Raw genomic sequence first — 14,215 nt, 5'->3', positions numbered from 1 at the left:
GTAAGGAATAAATCCATGACGTCATAATACAATATAAAACGTTAAAGTTTGGGAAAACTGAATTAGACAAAATATGATCATAACGACATAAATAAATTTACAAATACAAAGACTGGCTAGAATAAAGATGATTATATTATAGCATTGAATCATTATTTTTTGAAGTATACACTCTCATAACTGCCGCGGTGTGTGCATACTAATTGAGTAAAGCGCGTTTGCGCATTATGAAAATTTGTATGCACACCGCGGCAGTTATGAGAGTGTATACTTCAAAAAATAATGATTTAATGCTTATATTTAAATTTTTTAACTTCTTGCCTTGTCTGCAAATGTGAATTATACCTTAAAATTTCGATCTTATCCTTAGGGTAAGTTAACATTAATGGAAGAGCCACAGTAACAGCCACAAGCGTGAACTTTGATTTTCGCTTGTGACGTTGCAGTTTACAGCGTTCAACGTTTGTGACGTCATAATAAAACTCGTCAATTTGACCTTTGACTACTTGTTGCATTTAGAGGCATTTGAAGATCACAGAATTTAAGAGACAATGTCAGTAATCATTGAGCTTTGTCCATATTACAAGTGGAAAGTGTAAAAAATTATTTTTCCTTGATATTGTTATGTTGATTAATATAGGTAAGCGGTATTTTAGAAATGTGGTATTTTTGGTCACATGGTCATTGTTTCCATGGCAACAACCAAAAATAAACAAAAACACTAAAATACCAACAAATCATCAAATTTGTAAAAATAACAATGCATATCAGCATAAAATTTTGTTAAATTTGAAAAAAAAATTGATAACACTAAATTTTGCATTTATTTGGAAATCAGAATGTCAAAGTATTATTTCCCAAATTGCTTTTTTAACATTTTTCATTGTAAAATTTAAAGTATTTTTAAAAATTAATTTCTCTAAAAAGCAACCTGAATTTGTTTTGATTCTATATTAGATAAAAAATTCTTACATTGGTTTATAAGATTTATCAGTGAAAAACGGTAGTCAATGTGTATAAAAGAAATAACATTAAAAGCAAAGTAACCAAACTTTGATTTTGAATATGTAAAATTACCCCCCTTTATGGAACTCTTCTGCGGCGGAGGTTCAATTAAACTAACAGGAAGTGGAAATCAAACATGTTGTCTGCTCAGTTGGTTGTAGTCTGCTTGAATTTGCAGAGGACTTACAGCAACTTGTAATGGTAGGTGATATTTTATAAATTTGTCTGATATATGCCAAAAAATTTAATGTAAAACATCTATATTGCTTCATAAACGGATAAAAAATTTGACTTTTTGATAGACTTTACAGGGAGTTGTGGTTGCTTGATGTTTGTTTAAAATTGCAGAGGAATGACATCTGATTCAACTTGTAAATGTAAGTGTTGTTCCGTCAACATATGTGATGAGTTTAGAATAATTTCAATTAAATTGTTAATTTCTAAAGTAAAAATACACTCTTTACCAATTTTACATATATTTTTAGAAAATATTGGAATGACTCATGAACTTTGTCTTAATTGTTTAAATTGTCATCCGCTTGAAGTTGCAGAGAAATGACAGCATCTTTTGAAAATATGTGTATTTTTGTCAGTATGTTGGATGGATTTCAAATAAGTTACCAGTAATAATGTAAAGCATTCATAAATTAATGCAAATTTATATGAAAAATACATAACCCCCACCCCTATCTCCCCCCCCCCCCCCCCCCCCCCACTAAACATATAAAAGACAGAATGTTTATTATACATTCTCTTTTAATGGGCAATTTTAATTTTCAATTTTTAATTCCAAATCAAGCCTCCATGATGATAAGATTAGACTATCATAGTTAGATTCTCAGATGTAGTACATGTATGTTTGTTTTGGAAATACATGAATGCTCAATATCAGTTTATAACAAGCTTTTATATTAATAAGATATCTTGTTCTCTTTTAGATGGAAATACATGAATGCTCAATACCAGTTTATAACAAGCTTTTATATTAATAAGATATCTTGTTCTCTTTTAGATGGAAATACATGAATGCTCAATATCAGTTTATAACAAGCTTTTATATTAATAAGATATCTTGTTCTCTTTTAGATGGAAATCAGCTTAGCTTTTTCACACCGAATGATACCTGTGGATATATACAAAAAGACCTGGCCAAGACATATTATTACATGTTGTAATCTTTCCATAGATGCACACCTCCGACAGTTTTCAATTTGTAGGAGTATAAAATCAGAATCAGAATTATTGAAAATAAGGGGAGGTTTCTTCAGTGAAGATGATGAAATACATACCATCTGTCCAAAACACAGGTATGTGACATGTCTTATGAATGTATCATGTTTCATAATATGGTTATGAATATCAGACAATTAAATTCAAAGACTTGCAGAATTTAAATTAAACACCTTCATCAATAAGAACATGTGATTAGTTTTGAAAGAGTTGCTTGTAAATCTCTGAATTAACAGAAAAAATGACCCATTGAAATTTCCTTTGCTTAATAGTGAATTAGAATTTTCTCTCTATCATTTTCTCTCTATCTCAAAGCATCTAATTTAATTGTAGTAACTGTGCCTTCAGTTTGACAATGACAGACACTAGCTTGCAAATGACAATTCATATGTTGTTTGCTTTGATTTGTTTTTAATGTTTTGAATCAGGAAAAATAAGTACAGGTAAAAATGGACTGAAGTGTACATAATTACTTGTACTTGTGAATTTAACTAAGGGCATTTCCATTTGTAACCATCTCTCTGTCTTTCCTCACTTATCTTTCTCTTCTTTAATATTGATGTTGCAAGATATATCTGTGCATTACTGTAAATCAATCAATTATTACAATGCAGATAGAGGTTGATTCTTTCAGATCATCAAAAAGTTTGGCATACACAAGAAACTTAATCTACCAGCATTAAGTCTACAGATTCATACTAAGTCCAAAAATGTGAAATAAGAAATTGCAAAGTAAATTTTAAGATTTTGACCATATTTTTTTTATATTGAGTGACAATTGTAAAACTGTCAGTGGAACAAAAATTAAGCATTAGTAGACATAACTGGGAATGTAGAATTTATAAAAAATATGCCTGCCAGATTGATTATATCAAAAGTATGTGTAAAAACTTTTGATTGCATCATTACTTGACCATGCAGTGGGCATTTGTGAAAAAAAAATTAGCTAAGTAATGATAAACACATTTACAAATGAGTTTTAACATCTTATTTAGATATGTTCTTGGTGTTGGATGGAGGTCAAGTAGGATGTGTTCCCTTGGATGGACATGTAATCATCAAAGCAAGAGCAATTCAAAAGGAACCATAACAAAAGAGCAGTCATTCTTCCTGAAGAATTATTATGATTGTCTTATTAGAATTGGTTCAGGTTTGTCAATTATTTTGGTTATTATGGCATTGAGATTAAAAACACAGAATCTTTATTTCTATATTCTCTCTCTCTCTCTCTCTCTCTCTCTCTCTCTCTCTCTCTCTCTCTGTTGATAAATAAAGCCTAGGACCAGTAGTCTGTCAAAATATACTGACCTGCAAAAAAATTTACTTGCCCCCATTATCCATATGTGTAACATTCAAAATTGATTACAAATTATTTTAGACATTTGGCTTTTAAAATATTTACAAGTCCATTTTTTTAATTTCACTGGCAGGAATAAAAAAATTTCTGGCCGCAGTCTTCAGACCACTGAGTTTTTGTAATGACTGATGTTACAGTCCAAATTAAATAAATTCTTTACTGCTAGCGCTTTCAGCCATGTTGGCTCTTCAAACAGTTACACCAAATTAAATGTAGGTAATCAAATAATTGATTTGCTTTTTATTATCTCACCTGAGCTGAAAGCTCAACTGAGCATTTCTGATTACTTTCTGATTACATCCATATGTCTGTCTGTCTTTCCATCCATCTTTAAACTTTTTGCATTTTTGTTGACTTCTCTCAAGAACCATGCACTGGGTCAGTTTTAACCAAGGAATAAAAGTAGAAAAAATCTTTTGAAAAGTCTTTTAAAAAGGGATTTGATGTTTAACGTAGGAATATGTGCAGTAAAATTTAAAGATTTTTTTAAACAAGGTATACTCTTAATTGTTATTTTAGATATTTTGTTCTGATACCATGAAGTTAATTTGATGAGCTATTGTTGCTCAGATTAGTGATGTGGCTTCTGGGCCTCTTGTTTGAATTTGTTAGATGATATCTCCATCATTTACTGTAATAGTTTTTCAACTTTTACAGGAGTGAGTTCCAATTGTAGAAAACATCTTGTAAAAAGGATGGAATCAGATAAGGAGAATACACAAGGGGAAAATGAGGTAGACACATATCCAGTTGGTTCTGCTGAAGTTCTTCACAAAGGATGGGCTTTGAAGTCAAAATGCGAGTTTAAGTGATTCACTGAATCTCAAAAATCTTTCTTGAAAGTTTGAGGTTGTAGAAAGCAGTGGTCATAAACTTGACCCAGAAGATGTAGCCTCCGAGATGAGAAGAGTGAGAAATGCAGAAGGAAAGTGCATTTTCAGAATTGATGAGTTCCTTTCAGGAAATCAAGTTTCCAGCTATTTCTGCAGATTGGACTTAAAAAGGAGGAAGATTCCTGTTGTGATCAGATGGTTGGAGAAAAAGGACCTAGAAGCTGAAAATGATTTGGACAATTTTAGAAGCTTGGCCACTTTAGCATTTTATTAGAACTTCTGATTCACTATGTTTAGGCCACCCGAGTCACTCAGGTGACCTATTGCTATCTGTATTTTTCCGTCATCATTCGTTGTACATTGGTTGTAAACTTTTGAACATTTTAGCTTCTTTATTTAAACCACTGAACCAATTTAAACCAAAGTTATTATATGTACTAAAGTACATACCAGGTATATATTTATGATGAGGATGAGTGCCTCTTCCAAAATTGGGAAGTTCATGGCCCTGGGTGAGGTGTTCTGGTGTTAGGGTGGGGCTCTAAATGCAGTAGTTCTTTGAAAATCTTCTCCTATGCTCCTGGGTATTAATACAATGAAATAAGTATATACAAGGGTCAATCAAAAAATACGAAGACTTTTGTCATAGCTTTGTTACTTAAAATCATATCATTACTAAATTTGGTAGACATAATCTAGCAATAGTTTTAAACAATTTGCAAGAAAAAAAGTTAAGAAATTCCTTTATTTCTAAGAATTATTTAGATTCTAATCCTGCAAAAATGAGGTCACGGCGCACGGTAAAAAATTGTGGTATGTCAACAATTAACCATATAATGTTGAAAGTAATATCTCTATAAATTGGGCTTAAAACCAAATAATATTGAAACCTCAAATGAAGTTTTGTCTTGGTAGTCTATGTTCCAAATAATGGCGGGATATTGTTTTGTCGAACAGATATTAGTTACTAAAGACAGATAGTCCTCTTCAGAATTTACTAAAAACATCGACGTCGCCGAACGTCACGGCGCAACGAGAGGTACAAACAAAATGGATTAAACCCAGGAAAAAGCCGACAAACGCTGTGAAAATGCTCTATGGTGCAAAAAATAAGTCAACAATTATAAGCAAGTTTGTGTTTAACTGTTATAAATTTTGTGGGGGTGGTGGTAAGTGTATTTTGAATGTAAAACAGTCCGAAAGAGAGTAGAATATCTGTAAATATTTGGTCAAAAAATAAGTAACGTCAATCGACGTTAAGGGTTATCCTTACTGTAAACTAAGAGATACACGGTTAGAAAATGAAAACTTTGAAGAACTAACTTATGATTCTGGAACAAATGTGTGCAAATAAGCTGTTAAGTGGTTCAGTGCCATTTTGAATGGTAAGGAGAAAGTCACAAGAGACTAAGCGTGATATAAAGACGGGGCATATTTATAAACTGTGCGTGTTTAATCTTGACGTCATTTTTTTAACGTCACCATGCGCCGTGGTGACAAAACATGTTGTTTTTAAAAAGGGGTAACAAAAATACCGTTTCATCAAATGAACTAAAACTTCGCATATCAATAACATAAGCGTTGGTGCACAGATTAATCTGTTAAGTATGACTTTCATGAAATATATATAATGGACAGCCATATTGTCTTCGTATTTTTAGCTCACCTGAACCGAAGGTTCAAGTGAGCTTTTCTGATCACCCGTTGTCCGTCGTCCGTCCGTCCGTCCGTCTGTCTGTCCGTCCGTCTGTAAACTTTTCACATTTTTGACTTCTTCCCAAAAACCTTTGGGCCAAATTTAACCAAACTTGGTACAAAGCATCCTTATGAAAAGGGGATTCTAAATTGTTAAAATAAAGGGTACAACCCTTTTTAAAGGGGAGACAATTACGAAACAGTGAAAATAGGGTGCATGTCTTTAAAAATCTTCTTCTCAAGAACCACTGCACCAGAAATGCCAATATTTACACAAAAGCTTGTATATATAGTGAAGATTCTAAATTTTAAAAATCGTGACCCCCGGACCAAAACTGGGGCCCCAGGCGGGGTTCAAAATTTAACATGGAAATAAATTGGAAAAATGCTTAAAAATCTTCTTCTCAAGAACCACTGCACCAGAAAAGCCAATATTCACACAAAAGCTTGTATATATAGTGAAGATTCTAAATTATAAAAATCGTGACCCCCGGACCAAAACTGGGGCCCCAGGCGGGGTTTAAAGTTTAACATAGAAATCCATAGGATAAATGTTTAAAAATCTTCATATCACGAACCACTGCACCAGAAAAGCCAATATTCACACAAAAGCTTGTATATATAGAGAAAATTCTAAATTGTAAAAATATAACCCCTGGACCAGAACTTGGGCCCCAGGCGGGGTTCAAAGTTTAACATGAAAATCCATAGGATAAATGTTTAAAAATTTCCCTCTCAAAAACCACTGCACCAGAAATGCCAACATTTACTCAAAAGCTTGTATATATAGTGAAGATTCTAAATTGTAAAAATCCTGACCCCCGGACCAAGACTGGGGCCCCAGGGGGTCCGGGCTACAACTTAAACATAGAAATATGTAGGAAAATTGTTTAAAAATCTTCATATCAAGAACCACTGAACCAGAAATTTCAATATTTATACAAAAGCTTGTATGTATAGTGAAAATTCTAAATTGTTAAAATTGTGACCCCTGGGCAAAACTGGGCCCCAAGGCGGGGTTCAAAGTTAACATATATAAGAAAAATGTTTTAAAATCTTCTTCTCAAGAACTACAATGCAACAGTTTGGGATATCACTATGCATACATCCTTAGCAATTGTAGATGCTAAAGTGTTAAAATCATGACCCTCGGACTAATATTGGGGCATCAAGAGGGGTTCAAAGTTTACCATAGAAATATATAGGAAACATGTTTAAAAAATCTTTTCGAGAACTACAATGTCATACTTTGTGAGATTACTTTACTTGGATCCTCAAATAGTAAAAAACTTTAAATTATAGAAGAGATCTAATACTGGGGCTCCAGGATAAGGGGTTCAATGTTTCAAATAGAAAGATAGGAGGGAACATGTTTAAAAATTTTATGGAGGAGAACTAATGCTTCAATTTGTGAGATTACTATGCAAGCATTCTCAAATTTTAAAGTTTCCAAATTGTGGAAGCCGTGACCCCCAGACTAATATTGGGGCCCAAGAAGGGGTTCAAAATTAACATAGAAATATATAGGGAACATGTTTAAAAATCTTCTTCTCAAGAACTACAGTGCAACAGTTTGTGAGATTACTATGCAAGCATAATTGGCTATTGTAGATTCTAAATTGATTGGTAAAATCATGACCCCCAGACTAATACTTGGGCCCCAAGACCCCCAGACCAATACTTAGGCCCCAAGTGGGGTTCAAAGTTTAACATAGAAATATATATGGAAAATGTTTAAAAATGTTCTTCTTGAGAACTACATGCTACAGTTTGTGAGATTACAATGCAAGTATCCTCAAATAGTGTAGTTGTTAAAGCCAACCATAAACCCAAGAAAGGGGTTCAAAGTTTAAAATAGAAATAACATATGCTATGAAATAGAATGTTACATGGAACTGTAGTTCAGGTGAGCGATGTGGCCCATGGGCCTCTTGTTTGATTGACCCTCGTAGTTATGATAAGGAAGAATGCCTCTTTCAAAGTTATGAATTTCATGGCCCCTGGATCAGGAGTTTTCTTGTAAGGACAGGGCTCTAATGATTATGTATAGGGTAGGGTGGTGTAATTTTTGCCCAATTATTTTTTTGTTCCCAAGATTTGTTCAATTATGTCACTGTATGTTATGCTATGACGTTTTAATAATTTTTTTTAGAATTTCGAAAGTTTATTGGATTAAACTATCCCGGAATAATAAAAATGATTTCATAATAGCCCTATAATTATAATGCACATGAATATACATTGAAAGAGCCACACTGCAGGTACTCAGGTGACCGATAAGAACCATGGGCCGCTTGTAAAATGTAGTATTGTTTGTGTGCTATGTGAACGCATCATGTATATTTTCAACTGAAACTCTTCACTTTGAACTGTTGAGGTTAGTCATTGTAGATGTCATAAACAGGGGTGATAATTTTGTTAAAAAAATTAGGAAAAACAAATTTAGGCAATGAACAATTTTTATATACATGTATGATGTCCTTCTGTTAGAAGCAAGAAATATTTAAATAACTTTTTATGTAACCAAGTGAAAACTTAACCTTAAACAAATTTGTATGGTTAAAATTGCATTTCTATTAAATTAGTAAGGTAGAGTATATTCTGCTGTTAATTTTGCTAAACAAGAAAACAAATTCAAACAATTCAAAAATTACCGCTATGTATAATGGTAATTTTCTGTTAAAAACACTGATTTATGAAAATTATAAAGTTTGTATCTCCGTCAAAGTGTCCTTCTCTCTCTCTCTCTCTCTCTCTCTCTCTCTCTCTCTCTCTCTATATATATATATACACAAACAGATAAAATGTTGCCATACAAATCCTTTTCATAATGTGTTTTTTATTATTTTGGTAAAGTTTTTATGAGTTTTAAAATTTAAACATTTCATTATTGTAACACATAAAGTGTTTGAAGGCTTATAAAACCTATCTCGAGTCTGATTTGTATGGCAAAAATGTGTTGCTAGGGAGAACATAATGTTGCTATGGACATGATTTAGAAAAACTAAAGCGAATGGAAGTGATTGGAAAGAATTAAATAATGATGTTTTTAAAATATCAAATAGAGATACGTACAGTCATTAAAAACATATTCTAGGTCTGATTTCTGTGTCAAAAAATGTGTTGCTATGGTTAAAATTATGTTGCTATGGAAATTATTTAATTGAATAAAAAGGAAAATATGGTAATAAAATGTTCTTCTCATGATATTTAAAAAAAAAATAATATAAAAAAAATCTACATACATGCAGTTAAATAAACGTAAATAAACTAATGACTTGACGTGTCAAAAAGGTGTTGCTATGGACAAAATTGCGTTGCTATGGACCTAAACCACAAAGAAAAAGCATTAAAAAGTAAAAACTTAACAATCAAGTCATATTGAATGTTTAGTTTATATTTACTTTAACTAATACATAATTTTTATAGGCTGTGTAGAGGGCCAACTGAAAAAAATGGTGGAAAATTGCAAATATTCATTATTCAGCCAAAAAAATTAGGAAAACCAACTACCCAAATTTATTGCTTACATACATAATATTGACAACTGTCATTATGCTGATATAATTTATTTTTGCAGAGGTCATTGCTTTTTTAAAAAAAAGGGTTTAAAATGTATTTGTTTTATGACAATACTGTCTCTAGTAAAACATATCTTCTTCTGGTTGTCATAGCAACTATGATGTCATTTCATTGAATAATAATTCCATCCAAATTATATTATACAAATGACTGTCTTTTTGGGGAAACTATTGAAAAGGTATATTTTTAACTCTAAAGTGGCCCATTTTGTATATTTAGATCCCTATTTTTCAATGATTTTGTTTACTAATAGACAATATGGAACAAAAACATTTGTTTTGTTGTCATGGAAACCAAGCAAAAAAAAATATCACTCAAAATTTGTTAAAAATTTGTTATTTGCTTCTCCTTTGATGACTTAGTATGGTTTTAAATGATTTTTAAAATTTTCACTTTCCATGTGAAGCTCAATGCTTACTGACATTGTCTCTTAATGGAAAAACACAGTAGAATGTAAATATATACAGATATTTAATGTTTGTTGAGTTTTGGGGAAATTATAAAGTATTCCCATTTTATAAACTTAAAACCGATTCAACCGCTATGAGATATATAATTCAGTTTTCCCGAACTTTAACGTTTTATATAGTTCCCCGCAACCTGAGCACGTGATAACATATAATAGATTTCTGGTTTGACAAGACATGTTGTTGTTAACGATAAACTGTTTCCCACCAAAATTGAAATGATGTCCTTGTTTAATAAAGGGACAAGTGCCACATCGCGAATCCTGGCATTTAGTAACTTCAAACTCCGATTTTTCTTTGAAATTGGATTTAGTAAGGATGCGTCGAAGATACTTCGGCTGTCTTTTGCTGTTTAGAAATTTTTGTTTTTCAAATATCTTAGCCATTGTTTCATCAGTCTTCAAGACGTCGTTTAGATGGAATACTAACATCGCCCCGATTGTTCACCATCTAAACGACGTCTTGAAGACTATATTGGAGAAACGGGAAGTACCTTACGGGAAAGAATCCGAATTCACAAACAGCACATCAACCAACCGGAATACCGCAAACTAAAAGTTAGTGAACACCTTGACCTGTGCGGAAAAAAATCATATACTGTTTTTCCGTTCTATAAAATGTACAATTCTAATACTGTTGAAAGGCGTGACAAAAAAACCATTTTATAAGAACTTTTAAACCTAAATTGAATAGCTTAATGTAACCTCTGAGTATTCTAAATGTTTTATTCATGTTTTAACCGTGTTATATAATCTGCTATTATTAGTATTGTGATATCTTAAAATACGGGATAATATGACGTCATTCAGAGACTTGAAGACGCCGTTAAACTATTATGACGTCATAACAAACGTTACCATGTTAGTATTGTAAAACATCTGAAGAAAATGAAAGCGCTTATGTTTTACTCGATCTTTGTGTTTTCATTTATTTAAGTTTTATATATATATATATATATATATATATATATATATATATATATATATATATATATATATATATATATATATATATATATATATATATATAGAAAAAGGTTTTCAGTAGACGATAACACAATAATCCATTTCTCTCAAATTTAATCCAGAGCGCTTTCGCCTGATCGGCTCTTCAGTGGATTTCAAATTGTAACAGAAAATAACAAACGTTGACGTCGTTATTATGACGTCATAAAGTAGACAACGTCACGAACAGTGTAAACAATATTTGGAGATTGCGGCAAATATTTTTTACAAACACATGTAAACGTAATAGAATATGTACAGATGATATTGTTTTAAAATAAGAGGTTATTAAAATGAAAGCTGAATAAAGTCAATGCAGATTAAATTATGCCATTATCTATTAAGTTTAGGCTTAAATTTATTTATGAAATATTGTTCTTTTGCAAGTCGCAGCTGATCACTTTCCTCGCGTACTTTGTAAAATGGAAAAATTCTCACACGGTCGGCTATATTCAGACAGGACAAACAATTTCATTTAAAAACGGTACAATTTTCAAAGTCAACTACAATATGAACTGCAAATCCATAAACATCATTTATTGCATGACCTGCGATGGATGCGGAGAAAATTACATTGGCCAAACAGGAACCAAACTAGCCGACCGTGTGACGGTACATAAGCAGCAGATAAGGGATCCTTCTGTTCGTAACACTCCGTGTAGTGAACATTTTGATGTGTGCGGGAGAGGCCGGTTTGAAATTTTTCCATTTTACAAAGTACGCGGGAAATTTGTGGGGTCGGTAAAGTCCATAGAAGGCGAGGCGGAGCCGAGCCTTCTATGGACTTTACCGACCCCACAAATTTCTGTAAACAGTCAGTAACAAACCTAATAAGTGTTTTGTTTTGTCGAGGACCTAAAGTTTGATATGTAGGCCTAAACAACAAAAGATAATACATAACAATTAAATTCATAGGCTTATTTTCGAATTTAGTACCTTTCTCGCCAGTCGTCTGTGCAAACCGGGATGCCAGCGCCATATTAGAGGATCGTTTTATTACGTCACGGGCAAAGGGGGGTCACTCTAAATATTTTGGGGCTTAAAAATTAAAGGTATGGTTGAACGTTTGTGTTAAAAATCAGCTCAAATAACGTTACGTCCGCCATGTTGCCGTATAAATTTTGACGCCCGCCGTTTAAAGAAATTTATAAGGCAATCACGTGACGCGATTCATCCAATGACGTCGAGACATTCTAGTCCGAGGCAAAAACAAATATATATATATATATATATATATATATATATATATATATATATATATATATATATATACTTATTAAACAAAATACATTTAAATTCGAGATACCTTCGCAGAGGCTCTCTGAATACACAGTGTAAGAGAGAATCAATCTACTGTCTTACATTAGATGAAAATTACATTAAAAATTATAATTAGAGTACATCACAGCAACATGGCTTTCTATTCTGAAAAGTGATATATTTATCAGCTGAGAATGAATGATATACAATAATGACCTATAGCGTACATGTACATGTAATTTGCTCTGATATGAAATGTCAATGGCTCAATACTTTTTGGCTTTACTCCCTACAAATTGTCTACAAGCGGTTGCTATCTCTTAATAACTTGCATAAATTACAGTTGTTCAGTTTGACACTATAAATTTACAAATCGATTATATTTCTTTTTAGATGCACATCACATTTGCTCTTTGTGCACGATCATTTTTAGATGGAGGCTCTATGAGCCTCCTGTATTGCTACCGGTCAGCTTGCATGTGACGTCGAGAATGAACATGTGGAATCGACAGACACCACCTAGCGACAATATTTGCAATTTTCGTTTAAGATTCATATTTCAATTTATTATTACCGAAATAATTATCGTATTTGCAACTACAAAATATGAAATTCATAGAACTATACATATTGCAATTAATAAATATAATTTCTCTCGTAAATTCTGGTCCATATGTCTAATTCCCAGTAAGTATGAATATGCGGAGACCAGAGATCACCATATGTCATTTTTGAAGATGGAGTTTTGCCGAAATCAGCCGCTGTAGAGAGATCAGGAGTCACCTTAAGTTGAAAATCCATAAGGAGACCAGAGGTCACCTCAGATCCTAAGACAATGTAGTTATAATTTTGTTACTAAATACGAAAACCAGCGATCATTTTATGTGATACACTAGATTCAGTCTTTAAAGCGAGACTAGGGTCAACTTAAATGAAAAATCAGTAAGGAGACCAGAGGCTACCTCAGGTCCTAAATCAATAAACTAACATGTTTGTTTATCTGTACGGAGACCAGAGGTCACCCCACCTTATTTTACAAGATGGAGATTCAACAGAAGTCAGTCACTGTAGCGACACTAGCGGTCATCTTAAGTGGCATATCCATAAGGATACTAGGGATCACCTTAGGTTCTTAATCAATGAAGAAATGTTTCATTATTCTATACAAAGATTGAAGGTCACCTTATGTCATTTTAGAAGATGAAAAGTGACCAGATATTAGCCACAATCGGTCACTGTAGAGAATCAGGAGTCACCTTTAGTAGAATTTCTATAAGGAGACCAGAGGTTACTTCAGGTCCTTCATAAGGACCTGAAGTTACAAACTTGATCATTAATACGGAGACCGGCGATCACTTTATGTCATTTTACAAGATAGAGATTTACAAGAAATCATCCACTGTTGGGAGACTAGGGTCACTTTAAGTGGAATATCCATAAAGAGACCAGAGGTCACATTAGATCCTAATTTAATAAAGTTAAAAAATTGTAATTAGAGAGGACACCAGTAGTCACCTTATATGACGCATGAATAGGGAGTTCTTGACACCTGAACCAAAAGTCTTTCTTTATAAAGAGACAATGGTATACAGGTATCAATAAGGATGCTAGTAAAATCGTGTTGATCGATAAAAATATGCAGATGACATTTTCCAAAAGGCGTTTAAATTAAGGACGTAAGGGGTCACCTTAAGTGGAATACCCTAGATCTTAATAAATGTGATAATAATTTTGTTAGTCAACACGGTGACCAGAGGTCACCATATACTGTACATCATAACG

General features: G+C 32.7%; 1 protein-coding gene across 1 annotated transcript; it reads left to right on the top strand.

Annotated features, from left to right (window-relative positions):
• The first annotated feature begins 2,091 nt into the window (after window positions 1-2,091).
• LOC128175783 (uncharacterized) lies at window positions 2,092-4,594 on the top strand. Its single transcript, XM_052841625.1, has 3 exons — window positions 2,092-2,312; window positions 3,231-3,385; window positions 4,250-4,594. Exons 1-3 carry the CDS (start codon window positions 2,092-2,094, stop codon window positions 4,402-4,404), a joined length of 531 nt encoding a protein of 176 aa, XP_052697585.1. The 3' UTR covers window positions 4,405-4,594.
• The last annotated feature ends 9,621 nt before the right edge of the window (window positions 4,595-14,215 follow it).

Source organism: Crassostrea angulata, chromosome 3 (genome assembly GCF_025612915.1).
Source record: "Crassostrea angulata isolate pt1a10 chromosome 3, ASM2561291v2, whole genome shotgun sequence".
Taxonomy (NCBI): domain Eukaryota; kingdom Metazoa; phylum Mollusca; class Bivalvia; order Ostreida; family Ostreidae; genus Magallana; species Magallana angulata.
Note: the sequence above shows the minus strand (reverse complement) of the source record. Positions and strands in the feature narration are given on the sequence as shown.